This window comes from Urocitellus parryii, chromosome 2, assembly GCF_045843805.1.
Source record: "Urocitellus parryii isolate mUroPar1 chromosome 2, mUroPar1.hap1, whole genome shotgun sequence".
In the NCBI taxonomy this organism is placed as follows: Eukaryota; Metazoa; Chordata; class Mammalia; order Rodentia; family Sciuridae; genus Urocitellus; species Urocitellus parryii.
In genome coordinates, this window is record NC_135532.1 from 143,693,587 (window position 1) to 143,718,690 (window position 25,104).

Here is a 25,104-nt window from a genome sequence, read left to right on the forward strand (position 1 = left end):
AAATAAAAACAACAACAATAAAAACCAAAAACCCACAGTAGCAGTAACTTGTCAACCAACATCAAGTGATCTAACATATGTGCTGTTAAAGTTCTAGGACAAAAAGAGAGAGGTATGGAAAAGGAAAAAAAAGAGTAAATATTTATAAATAACTTTGGTAAATTAATTTTCCAAATTTGATGAAAAACTATGAACCCAGCGATCGAAGAAGCTCAACAAAGCCCAAGTCAAATAAGCTTAAAAATACGATTTCAATTTAAATTAAAACCAGTGACAAAAAGAAATCTTAAAAAGGTCAGACTGTTATGTTAAGTATAAATGGTCTGTGTCTAACACTTCCCTAAAAGACAGACTGTCAGATTAGATTAAATAGCAAGAGCCCAAAGACATTCACTTAAAATAGATTTTTACTTTTATCACAATAATAAGTTAAAAGTTACTGAATGGAAAAATAAACCATGAAAAGATTAATCAAAAGGTAACCCGAATTGACTATGTTAACATAAGATAATGTTGATTTTAGAATAAGAAATATTAGCAGCGAAAATACATGTTAAAAATTGTAAGACAAAAAATGTATTAAAAAGTATTATAGTGCTGTTTTATATTTTCTTCATAAAATATCATAGCAAATTTTCACTATCTTAAATGACATGCCCATTTCTTTCTTTACTTATTTGGGGTCTCTCTCTCTGCCATCATTAGACAGTGCAATGGTCCCTTGTTTCCTACACATCTTAACACCTGTTTCTCAATTCTTTGTAGTTATTTGTACAAGTTCTTCCCATCTTTCCAATACATTCCCCTTAGCCAGAGTAAATGTCTGTTTATAAATCCATAATTAACCAATCTAACTAAAACCTAATTAATTCCAGAATTTTAAAAAATTCTCATAAAACCAAGGTATTTTGAAAAATAGTAGTAAATTAGATATTAGTTTAATGATAATAGTTTGTTATCAAACCATTATTTTCCAAGCTTTTAGTAAATAGAAAAAAGAAAAAAAAGATGAAGTATGAACTAAATACATGTGATCAGGCAAACTGTTCAACCTATGTAATGACAACCACTTTACACTAGAGAAAATGAAAATAAATATCTAGATTAATGCCAATGCTGCAAGTAAAATATCCACTGAAAAACTTCCCAATTTACATCTTGCATTTTTTCTCTTGGACCCTCGGTTGGAAAATTGGCAAATGAGAAAAATATTGTCAATTAAAATTATCACTAGGCTTTAAGCAAACTTCAGAGGCTAATTTCATCCACATGACATTTTTCACATTTATAATATTGATGCCCCAAAGTTCAAAGAGTAAATATGACTACTTTGATCTATCAATCAACTATGACATTTGGTCCATACTACATGATTGTGCAACAACAGCTAAACTAAAGCTGCTAAGAATAAAATTCCTAAAGTCAATGACCTAGCCCTTACTAAACAATAACTTATTTGAGGGCTCATTTGTTGATTTTTGAACATCAGTTTATATTAACATGATAAATTACTTGCAGGGTTTATATTTTGCTTTGTTTTGTTTTGGGAATCCATGGTAGAGTGCTTACCATTGATACAGCTCCTTAGGTCAGGGTAAGCATTAGATGATTGACGTGCAGCAGTGAGCAATCCAGCTCGGAAGGAGCCAAGACAAGCTGTAGAAAAAAACAAATATAATCTTAGAGCAGCCACACTTAGTTGATTTGCAATCATGGTAGAAATTATTCTAAGAGGTAAGATGTTTATGCTTTTATGGATCACAGGATTTAGTATTCAAAATATCAACCTTAAATGTTTTCATCTATTTTTTTCTGTCAAAGTTGAGTAGAACATATTGATTAAACCAAAAGACTGTTTATAAGATTTAAGTAGTATATTAGCTTTAAGTTTCTACATTGTAAACAAGAGGAAAGGCACAGTACATTGTTATGCTGAATGATTCATGTATAAAACATTCCCACTTTCCCTGAGAAACAGATATCTAAAATATACTTTGATGAACACTGAATATTAAAACATTATAGGATACTATATAAGTGAGTTGAATAAAAACCAACACAAATGCATAACCTCAAAATTGTCAATGGTCTAAGAATATATAAGAACATGTATAATATGGGGAAAATATTTGGATGCATTTTTAAATTCAAAGTTCTTCTGGTTGTTCTTCATTGAGGAGTATTAGAGGTAAAAAAGTAATCAAGTTGCCACTGAAGAAAATGGGTCTGGCGTATTCTTGATGTCTCCTCTCCACTTGAGGGGATGAACTACTACTGTTTAAGCTGAATAAGGGAGGTAGAATCCTATAACAAGGTTTTTTTAAAAAAATTTTTTTTGTACTTGTAGATGGACAGAATGCCTTTATTTTATCTGTTAATTTTTATGTGGTGCTGAGGATCGAACCCAGTGCCTCACACATGCTAGGTAAGCGCTCTACCATGAGCTACAGCCCCAACCCTATAGCAAGGCTTTTATTACCAAAGTTTACTGATTGAGAAATTTGTTTTTGCTTCTTGTGGGAGATTATTCTGTGCTGATGCATTTTTTTCACAGCTATTCATCAAAACATTGTATGACATAATGGATGTAATTTAGTTCAATTCCTCAATAACATCTGAAATTTCTCTTTTGTTAATATTAAATGAATATCATCAACTACCCTACCAACAAGAAGATGCAAACTCATTCTTTCACTTGATAAACAATCCATTTCAAAATTTATGTTATTAACATCATGATTTAATTCAGTTTAAAAGTTGAAATCCAGGACACTGAGCATTTCTTTTATGCTTTATCTGCTTTCAGGAATATTTGAAAACAAATCTTACTGACATGTTCCCTTTAGGTACTTTGAGGATCAGGATCCACTGACCATGAAGTTTTTCTTAAAAGGTTCCTGTCAGTCCAGTCCTAAGACAGAATTGCTGATAAATATAGGTTTTCTAAGTCTTTGAGAAAGATGTTCAGAAGAGATAGAAAGTCTGCAGAATGATTTAAAAGGACTATCAGCTCTCACAAACTCAGCTTCTTATCAACTTCCTTCATTATTACCAAGACTGCTGCTTCTGTGTGTTTTTCCTATTCAATTCTTGCTACATTCCTATGCCAGCTGGGTGATTTCTAACTGCATCTTTCCATCATTATCCTATGATATTTTATATCTGAGATAACATTTTTCCAAAAGACTTTTTTGCTTGTATTACAATTGTTTTTGCCGTGTAGATAAGTTGGGTTTTGCTCAGATTGTTGAATTTCTGGTTTACATCTTCTACCAAAAACTAACCATATCCCCATACCTGTATAGGTTCTCCTTTTGACCTCATTTATATTCATAATCACTTCACTGGTCCTTCAAACTGTTTGAATCCTTCCTTCAGAAGGAGTTTTATTGGACCAATTGCAAAGTGAATAAAATCTTGGGAAACATCTGGAATGTCCGATTCTAGCTTCCTGTCTTACACAAGGTAGTATGAAATTAATTTCCTAGTTTCTGACTGGAAGATATTTCTGACACTTGGCACATCATGCTGTGGTTGAGATATCCAGCCTTCACTATGTCAAGTGATAACACTCTTATTGGACAGCCATTTGAATTTTTAATTTCATTGTGACTGAAGATATGTTCATTACAAACCATTAAGGGAATCCAAAAGACATGGTAGTTAATTTGTATCTTGCTGCACTGTCCTGCTAGAAAAACTTACAAATTTTTGTGCCAAAATTTCCATTGTTGTTTAACTTTTGTTTTCAAAGGGGTCCAGGTGTAACTCTGTCAATAAAGCATTACCATTTCTGGGAATCATGGGTGTTATAATTAAGTCAACAGGAATTAGTGTTTCTGGTTGCTGAAGGTAACTTCTAATGTTACATAGAGACTAAAACAATATTTGTATAATTGCTTAATATCACAAAGCAGGCATACTTCATTCCTTTTGTTCTGACTACCACTCTGTGAAGTTAAATATAGCAACCTGACATTTATTGCTAGTAAACTATGAAAAAATAGCTGAGAAAATAAAAATAAAACACTTAGGGACTTTAACTAGGGGTTATTTAGAGCCAAAAATATACTTCCTAATAGCCACTGAAGGCATTTTTTACATCACTGCATTGTTCAGATAGTCAACAACTTACTACAAAAGATGGTGCTTTGGTTATCTTTTGTTGAACAACAAATCATCTCCCAAATGAGGAGCTTAAATAATCAGTATTTTGCTCATGATTTGTGAATCAACTATTTGAAAAGGGTTTTAGAGGCTGTTTTTGGAAGCTCTGCAGCACATGGAGGGAGTCAGGGCAGTTGGAACTGGGTGAAAAGCCTTTCCAAGATGGTTATTTACTCTTGTGTCAGACAACTTGTGCTCCTCCATCTGCTATATCATGTGTCAGGGCCTCTCCTCATTGTTGACTTTCTTTTAGCATGCTGGTCTCAAAGTCCCGCTTCTTTCATGATGGCTAGCTTTCAAGAAGGAGAATGCAGAAACTACTAGGTCATTGTACTCACTTTTACTAAGGGGCATTGTACTCACCTGTACTATATTCTATTGATCAAAGCCATCCTAGGGTCCACCCAAGGAGTAAAGGGTGGGAAGATGAAATATACTTCTTGATAAGGAGGTGGCCAAAGACATTTCAGATGAATGTGTAGAATGGGAGAGATTTTTGCATCATCTTTGAAAAATTCAATTAATCACATATAGATTTAATGGCTTATTTGAAGTCAGTATGCATTTAAGTTTTCTATTGCTGTTATGAAAAATCATCACGAACTTAATAGCTTTAAGCAACACAAAATTATTTTCTTTCAGTTATGTGTATCAGAAATCTAAAATAACCCTCTCCTCAGTCTACACCTAAAGGAATTAAAAACAGCATACTATAGGACACAGACACATCAATGTTTATAGCAGCACAATTCACAATAGCTAAACTGTGGAACCAACCTAGATGCCTTTCAACAGATGAATGGATAAAAAAATATGGCATATATACACAATGGAATATTACTTAGCATTAAAAGAGAATAAAATCATGGCATTTGCAGGTAACTGTAGGTAACTCCATCCGGAGTTAGGAAGATGATGCTAAGTGAAGTTAGCCAATTCCAAAAAAACAAATGCTGAATGTTTTCTTTGATATAAGGAGGCTGATTCATAGTGGGATAGGGAGGGGGAGCATGATGAACTCTAGATAGGGCAGAGGGGTTGGAGGGTAAGGGATAGGGCATGGGGTAATTAATGATGGTTGAATGTGATGATCATTACTATTCAAAGTACATGTATGAAGACACAAATTGGTGTGAATATACTATGTATACAACCAAAGATATGAAAAATCAGGCTCTATATATGTATATATCGTTGTCATACATAAATAAAAAATTTACATAAAAAAGTCTAAAAGGAAAGTGTCAGAAGAGGTTCGTTCCTTCTGGAGACTTCAAGGAAATGAATTCCTTGCCTTTTTCAGCTTCTAGAGGCCATCAGCATTCCTTCCTCATTGTCCCATCCTTGTATCACTCCCAATTCTAGCTCCATCATCTCATATTCTACTATTGACTCTGATCTCCTACACTTTTTTATAATGATTTGCTGCATTATGGGATCCGCTTCAATAAACCTGGATAAAATACTCAGTTCAAAATCCTTAGTCACATCTGTAAAGTTCCTTTTGCATATAAGGTACCATCATGTGTTCTGAGGATTAGGACATGGATACCTTTGGAGAGTCATTATTCTGTCTACTGTGGGGGGTTATAATATTTTCCATTGAAATAATATCTTCCATCAGGTGGTCTGTCTGAAGCCCTAAGAAACCTAAGCAGTTTTAGGTCTTGTAGGTGCTTCCCTTTGGTTCATACATTCCTTCTTATGAATCACCCACTCCCAATCACCAAAGGAAGAAAAAAATAGCTTATTCTAGTGTGGAGATTTTATTAGGATAACTGTGTTTGAGAAAACATAATTTTGAATCTCTGGACAAATCTGAGAGTGAACAATAGCCAAAATTTGAAAGCCCTGGTGTAAGAAGTCCAGGTGAAATGTTTCATGTGATGATTAGGACCCAAGACCAGACTACACGGTAGCTATGGCCCATAAGGTATCTCATATGTAGGCCTATATTAACGTGTGTGATAATGTTTTTATGAAAAAGTGCATGTAGAATTAGTGCGAAAGTCATCTGCATGGCTACTCCAAACCAGTGCAATACAGAACCCTCACCTCCCCATTTCTCTTTCTTACTGTACAACAGGAATGGGGGAAAGTAAGGAGACTAGGAATGTATGAGTTGGAGAAGGATGTTCCAGTTTTTGTATCCTGAGGAAACTTCCATAAGAAATGGAATTATAAATAGAAATTAAACCATCAGGGAGGAAAGGTTAAGAAATAGGTATAAAAGAAGATTCAGTAGTCAAGAAAGAACATCCCAGAGACAGATCTTGGTTCTAGATCATCAGGATTATTACATATATTTTTTCCCAATTAATTTTGTTAAGGACTTAACTATTTGGTTCCCTTTTGCCACCTTCTGTAGTGACTACTGTCTTAGTTAACTTAATTTGCAATTCTAAAAAAAATTGGTTAGTCACTGCAACCTAATATAAAGTTGGATTATAATGGAGTCAAAGTCAAAGTCAGATGAATTTTTCTTTTCTCCAAGAATTTACTTTATACCCTCCCCACCTCGCCACTGGGTTTTTTGGGTTTTGTTTTTGTGGATTGAACTCAGGGGTACTCAACCACTGAGCCACATCCCCAGCCCTACTTTTTATTTTATTTAGAGGCAGGGTCTCACTGAGTTGCTTAGTGCCTTGCTGTTGCTGAGGCTGGCTTTGAACTTGTGATCATCCTGTCTCAGCCTCCCTACCAACTGGGATTACAGGCATGCACCACCATGCTGCTGGTTTATAAGTCACAGAAGAAGAAATCACATAGAAATCTGAATGTTTGCTTATTTTGATGTCAGTAAAGTTATTCATACTTCTTTGATGGTAGGCTATTATTATTATTATTGTTTATAAAGCCCATCAGTTGCTTTTTTAAAAATACATACATTCTCCCATTCACTCTTAGGCAAAAATCCAAATGAGTTTATGAGTATTTTAAAAATTTGTATGTGTTCTTATAAAATACATATTTACAATTTTCAGTCTATAAAGATTTTTGGTTCTGTAAGTGGTTTTGTATTGCATATCATGTTCTCTAACATTTTTATTCAGTGATGAATGTTTATGATCCATTTATGCTATTACATATTTGTTGCTTTCAACTACTAAGCATTATTCCCATAGTCCACAGTTCCAGTTTTCTAATCCTATCATATCTATCCATGCTAGATACTCCAGATTGCCTCCAACTTCCCATCTCTGCAAGTAGTGCCGCAGTGGCATCCTCAGGGATGTCTTCTTGGTAGCTACATAAGAATTTCATGGAAATAGACACACAGGGTAGAATTGTGGTATCACTATATAGGCATGTAATAAATTATTCTTTAGGGTATACTCCCACGCAGAGCATGAAGACTTCTATTTGCTGTTTAATGTTTGCCAGACTAATAAGTAATACATGATATCACATTTTTCTGAATTCTAATGAGATGAGGCATATATTCACATTTCTTTAAAAAATTAGAGTTAATTTAATTACCTCCTCTAAACACTCTTCATATTTTATAACCATTTCTCTATTGGTACTTTTTTGTTGTTCTTCTGGAGTTGCAAAAGTTTAAACACTTGTAAAAATCACCTTTCTGTTACCTCACCCCCATCTCCATTTGTTTTTTCAGTTTTTACAATGCTAGAGATTGAACACAAGATTGAACTTGTGTATGCTAGGCAAATGTGTTACCATAGGGCTGCCAGACTTCCCATCTATCTTGTAACCTTAGCTTTAATAGCTTTCTTGTAAGGTTTCTCAATTTTTTGATAACCAAATTTATTAGTCATTTTGCCTTAAGATTTGCACAGATAAAGTTTTTCTTCCATAATGTTAATCCCAAAGATATTCACCCACATATTTTCATAAATTAAACATTTTTGTCTATATTCTACCTATAATCCACATTTGTACTTGGTGGTAATTATTTTTCTACTAATAGTTGGTTACTCTTCTCAATTCCATCTTTTAAGCAATTCATAGTAATTTGCAGTGTCATTTTTAGCAATTATTAGGTTACTATATATACATGCATCTTTCTATGAACTCTGTTCAGCTCCATTTAGGTCTGGTATTCTGACAATACCAAAGAGTTTTAATTCTACAGTTTTTTTTTTTTTACTATTAATATTAGATCAGATGATTTTCCTTTTAGCCTTTTGGCATGTGTGGATTTTTTTTCAAATCTTAAACTGAGTTTATTAAATTGCTTTTACAAAATTAAAACATCAGTGCTCTAAATCTGGGGAGAATGGATCTCTTTGTATAGCATCACTCAATTCAAGATCACGAAATGTCTTTCCATTATTTCAGTTCATCTTCAATGGCCTCAATTTGAGTTTTAAAATTTTCTCCATAGAGGTTTTATGTACACTTAAGATACTTCTAGATATTTTTATGGAATTTGCTGCTTTTATGAATGGTATTGTCTTTTTAATTTTCTGCTGAACTATTGCTGTGCAAAAAAAAAAAAAGAGCTACTGGGAATTTTTATAGGGTACACTTAGAACTATCTAAATCTTTTTGTTCTAGTATTTTGCCTTTGAATTCTATTTCGTTTCTAGGCATATCATATCAATTATAAATAATGACAGTTTATATTTTAGTTTATGATCTACATATCCCTTATTTTTTTCATTCTTATTGCATTGGTTGTAACCTCCATTGTTTCTTAATCTCAACCATAAAGAGACTCTACCCAATGTTTATCAATTAGGTATAATGTTTATTGCATGTTTTTGTCTTCTTTCTTTTGTGTGTGTATCATAATGATCATATACGTCACTTTGCCCAAAACATTTATATGGTGTTTGGAAGATAAATTATATGGTTATTCTATATTTGACCTTTATCAAGCTCAGAAACTTCTCTTATAGTTTGACAGTTTTTCTAATCATAACTAAAGTCATAATTAACCTGCTTTTTCAATATGAGCTAAAGTAACAGTATACTATTTTGTAAAGAATTACACTGCTAGATTTCCTATTGTTAAACTATAACTTTGAATTTCTGAAATAAGCCCTACCTTTTCTTGTTATATTATTTTTATGATACTTTTGATTAGATTAGATACCATTTTATTTAGGATTAATTCAGAAATGAAAGGAATTATTTTTTTCTTGTGTTGTCCATGTCTGGCTATAGAGTCAAGAATATAACAGACTCATGGGTTAGATCTTAGTACAGAATCTTTTTCTATATTAGGATAATTTTATAAGAAATAAAACAATAATTTCTTTAAACTTGAATGAAATCATCTGTAAAACAATCTGGGTCTGGATTTTGGAGCAGATAAGAGGACATCAAAGTTTTAACTTGTTAGTTCTGGTTTGTATAATCAAATTATTTTTCATTGCTTCTTGTGAAATTGAAAAAAATTTACATATTTTTCTGGGAACACAGCAAGTTTAAATTTCCAAATGAATTTTGGTCAGATATTTGAAATATTTTGTGATTATCTTCTTAATCTATATGGGTTTAGAACATTTCCTGTTTCCATTCTCTACTTGTTGTATTAGCATATCCTCTTTCTCTTTTTGGTTCTTCCTTAATTATTCTTGCCAGAAGTCAGTCTAATTTATGAATCTTTTGTTTTTAATTTATTTTTATCCCTGTTTGTATTTCTTGTTACTAAGGGCTTGCTCTATTCTACTTTTTTTCTTTTTAACTTAAAAGCTTAGGTTATGTTTAAAATCCTTAAATCCATCCTTTTACTGCTGCCTTAGGAGTCAGCACCGCACCCACCCATATTACAGGTCAAGCCAATCTTCAGTCTACCTAGAGGTTTCTTATACTTGTTGTTTTAAAATTTTATTGTGTTATTTTTAATGCCTGGAACCCTATTGTTTTTCTTGAGTTGCACTGAAAGGAGGGAGTCAGCAGCCTGTATTAATTACATATTTGGCAAAACTAGACACTAGAAATGATTTTCTGATGTTCACATTCTGCTCAGAGTTCAGTACTCTTCCTAGGAAGTTTCTCCCCCATTAACTGGATCACCCACTCTATCAGCTGATATTTTCAAAGATCTACAGAGATGGTGGAGTTATTTTTTTCCTAAGGAAGAAAACAACACTAAAAGCTTATGTTTGAGGAATTGTAGGTACAGCTTTGTGGTACAGCACTTGCCTAGCGTGCACCCCGTCCCTGGGTTCAATCCCCAGCATTACAAATGTGCTTGTAAGTTTGCATGATGAAATCCAGGTTATTTCAATTCCAAATCATGTATTTTCAAAGCAAAACATGGAGTATGAGAATCAAATAAAGTACTTTATATGCCCTTGAAACATTAAGTGTAAACACAGTTCAAAGAGTATAAGCTATAGTGATCTAATTTATTGAGTTATGGTAATTAGTAAAATTACTGCTGGGCTGGGCAGAGACAAAATTATAGTATTCTTTTTTGTAACTAGGACTGTTATCCCATATAATATGCAATCAAATGATAGAAAATTTAGCTTCAGTAGGGGATTTCATTTTTCTTTTTTCAACAGTAGAATTTGCCATTTATATCTCAATAAATATATTTTGAAATATATATAAGAAACAAAATTTGAATCAAAAACAAATCATAATCAAAAGTATATTTTTATTTCATATGATGGGTTAATTAAATAAAAAGTTCACATTTGATGAAAGATTGACACAGTAAAACAAATGTGTGTGTATATATTTATTTATTTACTTACTTATTTGATATTCCAAAACCCTAAAATCAGAAAAAAATAGTTACAACATACATTTTTTAAAAAACAGAACCTGAAAAGTTAAATGAGTTGCCAAACCTGACACAGCTAGAAATTTTTAGGTTTGGTTGTTTTTTAGCCAGGGGCGGGGGAATGTTATGAGTTTTTTTGGTACCAAGAATAGAACCCAGAGGCTCTTAACTACTGAGACACATCCTTAGCCCTTTTTTAATTTTTTATTTTGAGGTAGGGTCTCACTAAGTTGCTTAGGGCTTCAATGAGTCACTGAGGCTTGCTTTGAACTTGTGATCTTCCTACCACAACCTCCAGAGATGCTGAGATTACAGGTATGTGTCACAGCATCTTGCCTCCTTTGTGTGTGTGTGTGTGTGTGTTTTTTTTTTGTTTGTTGGGGTTTTGTTGTTGTTGGTGGTGGTGGGAGTGGTTGTAATAGCAGTTGTGTATGTGTTTGTGTGTGTGTGTGTGTGTGTGTGTGTGTGAGTGATGAGGTTTGTTTTTATTTTTTATTTTTTTTTAACTTTTGTTTTTTATCATGCTACCAAATAAAAGGAAAAGAGAAGAGAAAGTTGGGTGGAGCTAGCAAAGAGGAAGTTGAGAGGGATACATGGAAAAAAGAAAAATATTTATCTAAGGAACTTCCCCCAAACACATTGATGCTGTATTAAAATGCAGTTTGTCTTTATTCAAGTATACTATGTGATCAGAAGAACGTATCTTCTAGAGTGTTGCTTCTGCAGAAACAGTTTTATTATATAGCCCTAAGAAGCAACAATTAATACCATATTTTTAAATACAAGCTTGTAATTTTCTAAATGTGTACATCTTTATGGGGTGCATTATGGTAATTCAATGCCTGTTTAAAATGTGGATTAATCAAATCCTGGCAATAAGCATTGTTTTTTAGGTTCACTAAATTTATTTTTAAAATCATAAAATGTTTCTTACAAAAGACATTACATTCTTTCTGCACTATTCTCTGAACAGATGCCAGGGACATGTGGACTATTGTTATTTTCCTCCCTGTCCCAACTCCCAAAATATTTACAGTGACCACAAACAAAGTAAGGTACTCACAATAATTACAAGGAAGGATTTTTTTTAAAACCACCAACAATGACAAAAAATAAAATCCATGCTATTTCAGAATTTCAATGTTAATTTTTGCATGCCTCCCCAACCTTACTTGTAAGGAACTAAAACATTATATCTGGTAAACAGCAAAGATTTCTCTACACATCACATGCAGAACACCTGTGAAGCAGAAGAATGTTGGCTTTTTAAACAGCAGATAAAATAAATAAATAAATAAATAAATAAATAAATAAATAAATAAAAAGATGCAAGACTCCTTCAGTTCTTCTCTAGTCTTAGAAAATCTTTCCATAATACTGTTTCACACTTTCCTGCAGCAAATACTGTGCATTCTGTATTTGGTCCTGTGTTCCTGTGATGGTAATGATCAGATCTTTGGATGTTTCTAAAGGCTCATCAATTTTGACTCATAACATATTTGCTTAATCTGCTGACCACATTTACCAATAATAGATCCAGCCAAATCTTTGGGAATAGTTACTAGTGTCGTAATAATAGGTCCACCAAGATTGCCATATAAGCCATATCTCCTGCATAGGAATAATCATATCCAGAGCCACCCTGTGGTTCATAAATAATTTGCCATTCTGATGGGCTCCCTGTATTTATCACAGAGTCCCATTGAAACCAACCATGCCATCATAGCCCTCTCCAGCTCTTCTGTCACAGGCCATTAAATCTCCTCCTCTAGTTGGTGGTGGTAGAGGAAGAGGAAGATTCCGAGCTCTGCTACCACTCCAGCCACCTCAACCAGGTCATGTGAAAATAGTCATGTAACAATAGTCCACATGTCCCAGGAGGAGAGGGAGAAGGTCTTCAAGGAAGGCTCATATTATCATAATCTCTTCTAGAGGGAGGCATCGGACACACACCCCTTCCAGGTGACATTCTGTTGAAACCACCTCTTACCTACATGGGAAATCCCACCTGATGTCTACAGTCATCAAACCTCACTGTAAAACCACCATAATCATATGATTCATCATAAAAATTGGAATCATAAGGCTGTGCACATCCTTTGATGGGAGAATCAGATATAAGATCAAGGATGATCTTTTGTGCTCTCTGCCACTCTATCAGGCTTTTCTCCAATAAGAACAACTCTGTCAGTCGCATGAGGGCAGCATTCCTGGAAAAACTTGGTTGTTGTCTGTTTTCTTGAAGTTCTTTGATTTTAGCACATTTGACCCCAATAATTCTTCCTGCCAGACTCTGATGAATCAACAGTCTCAACTTTCAGTGAAAGTTGCTTCCTTTATAATGTTGGTAATTTAAGCATTCCACAGCATCAGACTTGAGCAGGAGCTGCCTGGTCACAGTGGGTGATGGTAACTGCAGGTTCTCTTCCAAGTAGAGATGATTTTCTTCAGAATTTTTCCCATAGTTTCAATATTAGCACTGATACTCAATATGCACTGGGGCCCAGCTGTCTGGGACTGAAATACTGGCATAGTAGTTCGACTGGAGAGCCTTAATATTTTTGCCTCCTTTCCCGATCACAGCCCCAGCATTCTTGCTCTGAAGCAGAATTGGTAATTCAACCATCTGATCAGTGTGTCTAGATCTTTTAAATGCTTGCTTCTCTTCTATATCTTCTGCAGGAGACTTACCAAATTCACCACTGGTTTTGGTGTTGGGGAAGGTTTCCTTGGCTGTTTAGTTTCCATTTTCTTGTAATAAATGGCTGAAAACAAGTGAAATGCAGGCAAATCATTGAGTCAGTGCAACAGAGAAACAGAGGAAAATGGGGACTGCAGTGCTGTCACCTGGAGCTCCCTCTTTTTTTCTCTTTCACGCACTCACTGGCAATAAACATTTTTGTCTCTTCAGCCATTAATTATTTCTGTGTGTTGGAAACTTCATACTCTTTTGGTCATTTTGAAGTAAATCATACGTTATTTCACCCAATAGTTAAACAATTGTGCTAAAGAAGAATAAGACTGATTCCTCCACTTGGTATATTTGGTGCCCTTTATGGAATTTCTTTAAGTCCCGCCTCATACCTACCCTTCTTCACCTCTAGTGACCACCATTCCATTCAGTTCATCTATAAGATGGAATTATTGGTTTCCACAATGTTTATCTTTCTGCATCTGGCTTGTTTCACTTAACATAATGATCTCTAGTTCCATCCATGTTGATGCAAATAACATGATTCCATTCTTTTTATGGCCGAAAAGTATTCCAATGTGTAAATACACCAGTTTTCTTTATTTACTCATTCACTGAAAGACACCCTGGCTGATTCCATATTCGGACTAGCGTGATGGTGCTGAAATATACATGGGAGCGCAAGTTTCTTTTTGATATAAAGATTTCCTCTCCTTTAGGTAAATACCCAGTTGCAGAATTGCTGATCATGATAGTTCATGATAACTGATCAGGTTAGTTTTTGAGATATCTCCATATTTTTCCATATTATAGTTGTACTAATTTATATTCCTACCAACAGTGTATAACAGTTCCCTTTTCTCCACATCTTTGCCAGCAGTTGTTATTTCTTGTGTTTTTGATGATAGCCATTCTAACTGAAGTGAGATATCTGTGGTTTGATTTCCCTTTCTTTGATGATTAGTGAAATTAAGCATTTTTATGTATTTGTTAGCCATATGATTTTTGATAAGTATTGTATCTGTTTAATTCTTTAGCCCATTTTTAAATTGGATTACTTGGATTTTGTTTGGTTTGGGCCTTTTTGTTTGGTTGGTTTTTCTTTTTCTTCATTTTTGTTTTGTGTGTGTGTGTGTGTGCGTGCGCGCGCGCGCAGGCACACGTGAGAGAGAGAAAGAGTCTGTGTTTAGCCTTTTGAGTTTCTTATGTATTTGAGATATAATCCTTTGTCAGATATAGAATTTGCAAATATTTTCTCTCATTTCATATATTATCTTAATCCTGTTTATTTATTTTGCCATTCAGAGTTTCTTATTTTGATGTATTTCCACTTGTCTCTTTTTACTTTTTTTTTTCTTTTTGCCTGTGCTATTAGATCCTATCTACAACAAAGTTTAGAAATGTTTCCCCTACTTTTTTTTCTGGCAATGATGTCATAGGTTCAGGTTTAAGATTTAGGGATTTCACGTATTTTGAGGGGTTTTTTTTTGTGTGTGTGTATGTGTGTGTGTGTGTGTGTCTGTTGTGTGTGTGTGTGTGTCTGTGTGTGTATGATGAGAGGAAGGGATCTAGTTTCATTTCTCTGCATACGCATATCCAACTTTGCCAATGAAAACTTTTTGAAGTGACTGTCTTTTCTCCATTATATGTTCTTGGTATTTTGTCAAAAATCAGTTGTCTGTATTAATATCTGGGTTTTCTGTTCTCTTCTATGCCACTACCATGCTGCTTTAGTACTTACAGCTTTGAGGTATGTTTTGAAGTCAGGTATTGTTATGCTTCCAGATTTTTTTTTTTTTTAAGTCAGGATCTTTTTAGCTATTTTGGATCTTTTGTAGCCTCATATAAATTTTAGGATTTTTTTTTCCTATTTCTCTGAGGAAAGTTGTCTTTTTTTGATGGAATTACATTGGTTCTATAGATCACTTTGTGTGGTATGATCATCTTAACAATGTTAATTCTTCTAATATAAGATCATGGATACATTCTCTTTTCATGTCTGTACTTCATAATTTCTTTCATCAGCGTTACACCGTTATAATTTTCATTGTAGAGATTTTCACTTCCTTGGTAAAATTTATTCCTAAATTCTTATAGCCATTATGATTTGGATTGTTTTCTTAATTTCTTTTTCAGAATGTTCATTATTTGAGTATAGAAATGCTACTGTTTTTTTGGATGTTGATTTTGTATACTGCTACTTTACTGAATTTGTTTATAAGTTCTATCAGTCTTTATGGAGTATTTATAGTTTTCTATGTCATATCCAAAAGTGGATAATTTCGATTCACTGTTTCAATCTGGATGGATTTTATTTCTTTTTCTCTGAAGAGACTTTTTGTTTGTTTGTTTCTTCAGCCATTAATCATTTCTAAGTATTGGAAACTTCATACTCTTCTAGTCATTTTGAAATAAATCATAAGTTGTTTCACTCAATAGTTAAACAATTGTGCTAAAGAAGAATAAGACTAAATCCTCCACTTGGTGTTTTTGGTGCCCTTTATGGAATTTAAGTCTAATTGCCTAATTGCTCTTGCCAAGATTGCCAGTAGTGTACTAAATAAGAATATGAAAGTGGACATTCTTGACCTGTTTCTGATTTTAGAGGAAACACTTTGATTTTTTTCCCACTTAGTATGATATTGTCCTTTATTATTTGGGGGTATGTTACTTCTATAGCTAATATGTTGAAAGTTTTTATTATGTAGGTTGTTGGATCTCATTAAATGCCTTTTCTGGATTTATTGAAATGATCACATGTTTTTTGTCCTTAACTCTGTTGATATGCTGTTTCACATAAACTGAGTCATGTATAGTGAGCCACCTTCCATCCCTGGGATGAATCCCACTTGATCATGGTACATGGCCTTTTTGATATTCTCTTGAACTTGGTTTGCAATTTCAACATTTTATTGAGAATTTTTTCATCTTTTTTCATAAGAGATATGGATCTGTAGTTATCTTTTCTTGTTGTATCCTTTTCTGGTTTTAGCATAAGGGTAATGCTGGCCTTACAAAATGAGTTTGGCAGAGTTCCTTCCATTTCAATATTTTTGGAATAGTTTAAGTAGAGTTTGGAGTAATTCTACCCTAAATGTTTTGTAGAATTCAGTTATAAACCCATCAGTTTCTGGGCATTTATTTTTAATGAAAGATTTTTTAATTACTGCTTTAATTTCACTACACATTAGATTTTCCATTTCTTTTTAGATTTTTTATTCAATTTTAGTTAAGTTGTACATATTTATGAATTTATTTTTTTCTAGTTTTTTTTCAGCTTTGTTTTGTTTTTTGTTTGGTTTGGTTTTTGTTTTTTTGGCACTCCTGGAGGTCTCTGCATATGCTAGGCAAGAGCTTTACCAATGAGTTACATCCTCACACCTCGTTTTCCAGTATTTTGGCATATCATTGTTTGTAGTAGTTTTTAGGATCTTTTGTGTTTCTGTGATATCAATAGTTTTTTTTTTTTTCATCTCTGATTTTATTTATTTGGGTCCTCTCTTTTTATTTTGGTTAGTCTAGGTTTAGGTTTGTTGATTTTTTTTAAGATTTTCAAAACAACTCTGTTTTGTTGATGATTTGTATTATTTTTTTAGTCTTGATTTTGTTTATATCTGCTCTGATCTTTATTATTTCTTTCCTTCTAATAACTTTGGGTTTAAGTCTTTGTGGTGTATTGTAAGATTGTCTATTTGAGATCTTTCTAGCTTTTTGATGTATGTGCTTGAGATTTTTCCATTAATTTATTCCATTAACCCTTGGTCATTAGGAATAAACTGTTCAATTTCCATGTATTCACATATTTTACATTATTTTTATTGTTGTTGATTTGTAGTTTTAATCTATTGTGGTTTGAGAAGATCCACGATATGATTTCTTTTTTTTTAATTATTAAGACATAATTTGTGACCTAACAAGTTAGCTTTCCTAGAGAATATCCAATGTGCTAACATTGTTAAGTAAGCTTTCCTAGAGAATATCCAATGTGCTGATGAGAAGAATGTGTATTCTGTTACTATTGGATGAAATGTTTTACAAACATCTATTAGGGGCATTTTCTCTATATTATGATCAATTCAGATGCTTCTTTGTTGAAGTCTGTAAATTTTTATAATCAAATATTGTCTCTTTTTATGATAAAATATTTAAATTCCTATCTAAAATTGAGAAGTTCAAACAGTCTTGATAGTCTTTCTTTTCAATAGCACATATCCTTGGTTTTTGTTTAGAAAGTGAGGAATTTAATATAATTTTCAAGGGAGGAGATCTTTTTCATGGATGCACACCTATATTCCATTACCCTTTTAAGATACAGTAGCAAGGGGCTGAGTTTGTGGCTCAGTGATAGAGCACTTGCCTAGCATGTGTGAGGCATTGGGTTTGATTCTCAGTCCCATATATAAATAAATAAATGTCCATCAACAACTAATAAAATATTTTTTTAAAAAAAGATACATTAGCAAAAGGTTTGAGAAAATCTTGTATTTTCATATATATTGACACAAATAACATCACCTCAATTAATTTTTACCATGGCACTTTTCCAAATTAGATGGGAATTGTTGGAAGTTTGATATTAGAGAAGGAAAGAGAAGGGAAAAGAAGCAAGTCAAAGAAAATTGGAATAGAAAAGTCAGGGGGAAAATGAAGAGTACTAGCATAACAAACATTCTACTAAGTGCTTTGAAAACATTCTCTTTTCATTTTCCTGCAAACCTATTAAGTAAATTGTTTCTAGCCAGCTGACAAATGAGAAAAACTATATCTCATAGAAGCTAGTTTAAGATCTTTAAGTGTTCAAAGTAAAGATACCACTGAATTGATGTTTCAGTGTTGGTAACAGGGTGAACTAAGATATAGTATGTTATTGTTGAGTCTTTTGAGCTCAAAATATGCCACAAACATAAGATGCTGACCAACATGTGCACTTTAAAAAATGGAGGAGTAAATATTTCCAGAGCTATGGGAGAATTCCTGGCTCTACTAAAAGGACTTCTATCCAGGACTCTTAGATTGTTAATTGTCCTGAAGGACAAATGTAAGTTCTTAACATACTTTCAGCATCAGGCTCCCTAGGAAAAGAGGAAACGTATAAATGTTCCTCTACCTTGGAATTTCTGCCTGGGTACTCAGAACAAGACAATACAAAACCAAACAAACATAAAGCCCCAAACAACAATTAAATCATTCAATTTCAAGAGAACTATGAGTTTAATAGACATTATTATTTGAAACTTTATATTAAAAATTCTTAACTGGATAGTTATTAATGTGTATCAGAGCCCATTTATATTTTTTTCCAATAATTTACTTTTCATTTCCTTTTGGCTGTGATGAGAATGGGGAAAGCACATACATGAAGAAAATTCTAAGCCTAAAGGGGGAAAGAAAGAATACCTCTGTTCTGGAACCATGAAATCAGCAAGAGATGCAAAAATTATATTCCATTATGATTGGAAATGCTGACAACTATCCTAGTACTATTTATGTAAAATACTTCTATATTTGCTTTAATAAAATTCGAATGTTGTTTTCTTTCATTGGCATTTAGTTAAAATCATCTAATCTATATGAATATGAAAATATTATCTCATTCCTTGAGAGCCCAGAGTCATAGCCCAAAATAGAACCTAGAAAGGATACTGAAGGAAGGACTGAAATGGTGATACAAAGAGAGAAGATATTAATAATCTTTACAAATGTCTAAATGGTAATTATTTATTCCATAAAGTCAGAACAATTTAGAGATCTTTCCTTTCATTGAAAGATAACCCATGAAACTCACACCTATAGAGAATTTCTTGGGCATCTATAGAGAATGTCTGGGGCCAGACATGGTGGGGAATGCCTGTAATCCTAGAGGTTCAGGAGGCTGAGGCAGGAGGATCACTGAGTTCAAAGCCAGGCTCTGCAATTTAGCAAGGTGCTAAGCAACTCAGTGAGACCAAATACAAGGGCTTGGGATGTGGCTCAGTATTTGAGTGTCCCTGATTCAATCCTCAGTACAAAAAAATAAAATAAAATAAAAGATAATGTCTGGGTACCTAAATACAAATCAGCCCAAAAACTCTATGAGAAAGATACAAGGCTGAAAAAGATGAAGCCAGAATGCCCTATGGTAATTCAAGAATCATTCCAAATTTTTTTCCATGTCTTTAAATAAAAGGACAGCAAAGATTTTATTTTGAAAGACAATGAAATTATATATGGTACTATATACAGGTGGGGAATTAAACATGGATATATTTATTTCCCTTCTATGCCTAAGATTATAAGATCAAGATTCTTTGAACTTACCTAAGTACTTTGGATAGAAATAATCCTAGAATAAAAGAAAAAAAATATGTATATTAGCAAGCATAAATTTCATTATAGAATTACAACTTAAATGTTATAATATTTTTCATGTTAAAGACAGAAATAATTTAGATTTAATTTTCACATTATAAATTTATTTTTGCAATAAAATATACAAACAGTAGATAATTTAAGCCAACAATATGACTAAAAATAAAGGACCATTGATCAATTAAATCATGTTTCAAAAGTTTCCAGTCTAAAAGCAGGTTCTGTTTAAGATGACAAATATAATCACATATGTCCCCTTTTTGTAAATCTTTTAATTTTCCATAATGATTAAGTGCCTATTTGATACATTTTATATCATGATGATTACTCAAACCAGATTCAATGTTGAATATGAGTGAAATATTTGGAATGAACTAAAGTAATTACCATATAGCATTTGTTGTGCATGTAATATCTTTCATATAAATTGGCTATGTACCAAAACATAGTCTGTAAATCAGTAATTTGGACTAAGGAATGCACATTATAAAAGGGGGAAAAATGTTAAAAATTTCTGATGGTAAATTTCCCATGCTGGTTCAAAAAAGCATTTTCAGGTCATAATATATCAAACAGACAACATTAACAGCATAAAAATACTTATGCAAAACCAGAATTCCTGCACAAAGACATATTCAGTGTTCCAGGTTAATAAGTACTAAACATATCTTTATGCAGTATAAAGTTCTCACTGCTTCCTCCTCTCAAATATAAACCATATAACACATGTCTACTGGTTTATAAGGAAGGGATTTCATACTGAGTAATTCAAACAACAGTATTGTTTTCTCCAGAAAAGCTTGGAAGTAGCAAGAAATGGGTTCAATGAGTGATGAAATGATGGTGAAAGGAATATGCTAGGGATGGTGAGGAGGCATCAGGGTAAATGTGAACTAAGAGCATTAAGGATGGCACAGGTCAGGAAATGATAAACAGTAACACATGCTTCCCCCCACCCTTTCATTTCTCCCATTTCTGCCTTACTCCTCTGCCATCACTTTCTCTTCTGTCAATGAAAACAGTTTAAGAATTAGTGAAGATGAAGAAGCACCTAAATGAGTGTTCCTTCTGCACCATCTTTCCTCTTCTCCCCGTGATCTTCTACCTCACTTTTGCTACTTAGAGGCTAAGCTCTAAGAACATGTCTACAATGTTATAAATACAAAGTCAAGTATTTATTAATAATGTATTTTGGGCATGTTTTAAAGTATTCCAGAAAAACAAAATAAAAACTAGAGTAGGTGTGATAGAGAACAGGAAAATAAAAGTACAGATTATGGATAGCTGTTGAAGGGGAGGTGAGTATAATAATGGAGTTCATTTTATTTTTCTTTCTACTTTGCTATATATTTAAAATTTTTAAAATAAAAAAGGATGTGTTTGTTTAAATATACTATATTATTTTTATTACAAAAATTTATAATAATTTAGAGTGTGCACACTTTCCTTTTTTGTTATGGAAATATAAACTATGTAATGTAAATGTAAAATTCTACACAATAATGTATTCTAGTACATTGCGTTTGATAAAATATTTTTTTTTCTTGTCAATTCTTTACCCATAAAAGCAACACAACAGAGAGAGAAATATTTTTATTCAATCCCAAAGAGATTAAAAATTAATCTTTGGGAAGTATTCTCTGTGAACCTATTAGAATAGGTGAAGGCAAAAAAAGATTCAAGAGTAACCCAAGAGAACACAAGTTCCTACAGTCTTAGAAAGATTCTCTAACTACAGACAAAATTCCTGCTCATTCTTACTCCTCTATTTTCAGGGCACTGAGAGCCACTGCAGAGGTTCCAGAGGTACTTTGTTCATGCTTTCTTTCTCTTTTGCTCTAGGCTGTATCCTTCATCTCAGGAGAAACATCACATCGAGGTTGACCTGAAGGTTATCAGATTGGAACCCTCACTCTCACTCTGCTTCTTAAAAGCACTATTTACACATGGGTTACCCACAGGACATGCTAAAGAACTTCTTCTCCTAAAAGAATTAGGGACTAATAATAAGGCCTGGGGGTCCTATATGATATTTAAGGGTCTTTATGGTTTTATTTTTGTGGACTGACATGTAAGGTTTGATATGCTGAAGAATATAACTGATAAGGAGTGGGTTCAGGAAACTTCCCAAGGGCTTGTAGAATAAAGTAAAGTATACTCAGCATATAAAATACTGTGAAAATGCTCTGCATTAAATGGCCTTGTTTCTAGAGCCTGGTTAATATTAAATGGAGAGATTCAATAAAGTGGAGTAATAATAACATACGCACAATGTATATGTACTTGAGACATCGTCTCCTCTACCCTGTATACTACCAAATTCTGGTTAGGAGATAATATTTACAAACTAGGAGGTCAATACTATTTGCTGATAATGAGGTATAAGTGAATTAGTCAGAAGATATTGTTATGGCAGTAATGTCTTCCTAACAAGCCCACCTTCCTTTAAATGTACTTTCTCCTGAAATGGAAGTGGTTATGTGTGGGATCTCTTTTCTTTTTCTTTTTGGGACTGGGGATTGAATTCAGGGGTACTGGACCACAGAGCCACATCCCCTGCCCTATTTTATATTTTATTTAGAGACAGGGTCTCCCTGAATTGCTTAGCACAACTCTGTGACAAAGTGTGATAGTGGCTATGAATTCTTACCGTTTCCGGATTGTTTTCAAAGACTTCCCTTGCTTCTTCTTTGTTGCATAGTTCTTCAATGCATTCTCTTTCAAGATTGCCCTTTTTGGTTTCTTCTAGTAAAGAGTTTGCACGGCGTCTCCGAACCAGGACTTGTGAAGCATGCTCTTTTGACAAAACTGAAGAAAAAAACAAGTTTAGATGAATAAATTTTTCATCTCCCCTCTAAGATATATTATTTTATTAAGGAATTAGAGTTAACATAATTTTCTGCCCATGAATTGTATGATATTTAAATTGCTATAGTGGAGTTAAGAAAAGATGCAGATAAAAAACACTTTGGCTAATATCTCAGAAAGCAAGGTAGGTGTGAAGCTATAGAACTTTTACAATGATCTAAACAAATTATTCAATTCATGCATGAGGCTAAACACACCTGATAATATTCAATATTTACCTTATGATAGCTTTATTTGAAAAACATCATGCAAGAATGATTATGTCAAAAATTATAGCCATATTGTCTTTAAAGCACGAGAAATAAACTTTCTCAGTTTTAATAGAAAACTTCTGGGACCTCTTGGATATAGAGTAATGCAGGAGTATAGGCTAAGCAGCTATTTGAAAGGTACCTGATAGTCTTAAACATTTGATTATTTATACATACAGGGAAATAAAAAATCCATGGCAAAGAAAGACCTTATGCAAAATTCGAGAAATAGATGACAAAGAGAATTGATAACTTTGACTACATAAAAATGTTTAAATAGTTGAACAACAACCAATGTAATACAACAAAGCTCAATGCTAAGCAATAGATTAAAGAAAATTGTATGTATTATGTGAAAAAGAAAATAACATTTAGAATTTATAAATAACTTTCACAAATTAAAACATTAGTTAACTCATACTGGAAAGTATTCAAGGTTATATACAAGGTTAAATACAAAATCACTTAAATAATGTAAATAAAATATAAAGAAAATAATATAAAGATTGTTGGCAAAATAAAAGTTCGAAACAACCTAAATGTCTGTCAAGAGGGGAATAGAAAATAAGCTAAAATACACCTGTACTATGGAATAATATGCAGCATAAAAGTAAGTACTCTTCTTCTAAAGATCTGAAAGATATATCTTAAAATACAAGTTGAAGGATACTATACCCAGAATATATACCCATATACATCAGCCAAAGTTACACATTTATAAATAGTATACACAGAAGAGAGGTTGACACTCTAACTGGGTAATAGCAATTATATTTAAAGAAAATGGTAAAAAATGTAAAGTTTTCCCTATATTATATTAGTATGTTGACTAGGATGTTGTTTTTTAATGAAAAATTAAAAAGTATCAATCAAACTTACAAAAAAATTTTATCCAGATTTTAATTGTAAATGGACTTTTTACTAAGATAAAGAAGTGATATAGACAGAATTTATTCTCCTTGGTTTTACTGCCTGTTAATAAACAATAAATTCTCAAAAAGTGACAAAGAGAAAAAAAAGTTCTAATCAATTATTATCATACTTACTAGCTCAATAACTTAAACTATTTCAAGAGGGAAGTAAGAAATATTACTCTATTTCTCTTACTTACCAAAATGGAAGTTTTAAATGTAATGGCCCTGTATAGTATTATTTATTTCTATCTTTATCTTTATCACTGCTTATTAAATAAAGATTAAATTGACTCCGGAGGCTGAGACAAGAGGACTGCAAGGTGGAAACCAATCTCAGCAACTTAGTGAGACCCTAACTAACTTAGTAAGACCCTGTCTCAACACAAAAAATAAAAGGATTAGGAATGTGGTGCAGTGATTCAGAACCCCTAGGTTTAACCTCTGCTACCGAAAAAAGAAAAAAAATTAAATCAAGGCTTCATATGTAATAAAGATAGATGGGAATATGCTGTCAAGTAAATTACTGACTGATAAATTTCAACCCTGTCAACAATAAAAGTGTCTTACATGTGCAATTTTCTCATTTATTTGGAAGAGGTGTAAGCATGTTACTTTGTAATAAATATGTCAAAAATGTGAAGCTACTGAACTTCAGAGAAAACATGATTCTTTCTGGGGAAAAAATAACATTTTCATTGAACAGTAACATTTTCACTGAAAAATGAAAACACTGATTCAATAACAAAGAAAAATCAAGGTCAAATACATTTAGGAGAAAAACCCTACAAACATTATTTAGCATTTCTTCCATTAAGAATATTAAGTTTGGGGCCAGAGTTGTGGCTCAGTGGTAGAGCGCTTGCCTAGCATGCATGAGGCACTAGGTTCAATCTCTGGCAACACATAAAAAAAATAAAACAAATAAAATAAAGGTTAAAAAAAGAAAAGAAAATTTAGAAAAAAAAGAATATTAAGTCTGGTAATTAAGAACTTGATATTAATATTTTAAAATCTCTTTTCCTATAAGGGTCCCCACTAAAGGACATAGACCAAGCATATTAACTCACGGTATACATATTTGTGAAAGAGACAGGCAATCACTCAGAACTATGGAGAAGGTTTAAAGGAATGCCCACCTAAGTGTCATAAAAAGGAGCG

General features: G+C 32.9%; 1 protein-coding gene and 1 pseudogene across 2 annotated transcripts in view; both read right to left on the minus strand.

Moving 5' to 3' along the window:
• Window positions 1-25,104, minus strand: part of Pros1 (protein S) — a 96,912-nt gene that overhangs the window by 42,390 nt on the left and 29,418 nt on the right. For both annotated transcript variants that reach the window (XM_026405271.2, XM_026405270.2), the window contains exons 2-4: window positions 22,564-22,721; window positions 19,863-19,887; window positions 1,570-1,656 (exon numbers count right to left, since the gene is read on the minus strand). In XM_026405271.2, the coding sequence (XP_026261056.1) occupies window positions 1,570-1,656; window positions 19,863-19,887; window positions 22,564-22,721 (270 nt within the window). The remainder of the gene's footprint in view (window positions 1-1,569; window positions 1,657-19,862; window positions 19,888-22,563; window positions 22,722-25,104) is intronic.
• Window positions 12,230-13,621, minus strand: LOC113194256 (heterogeneous nuclear ribonucleoprotein K-like; annotated as a pseudogene).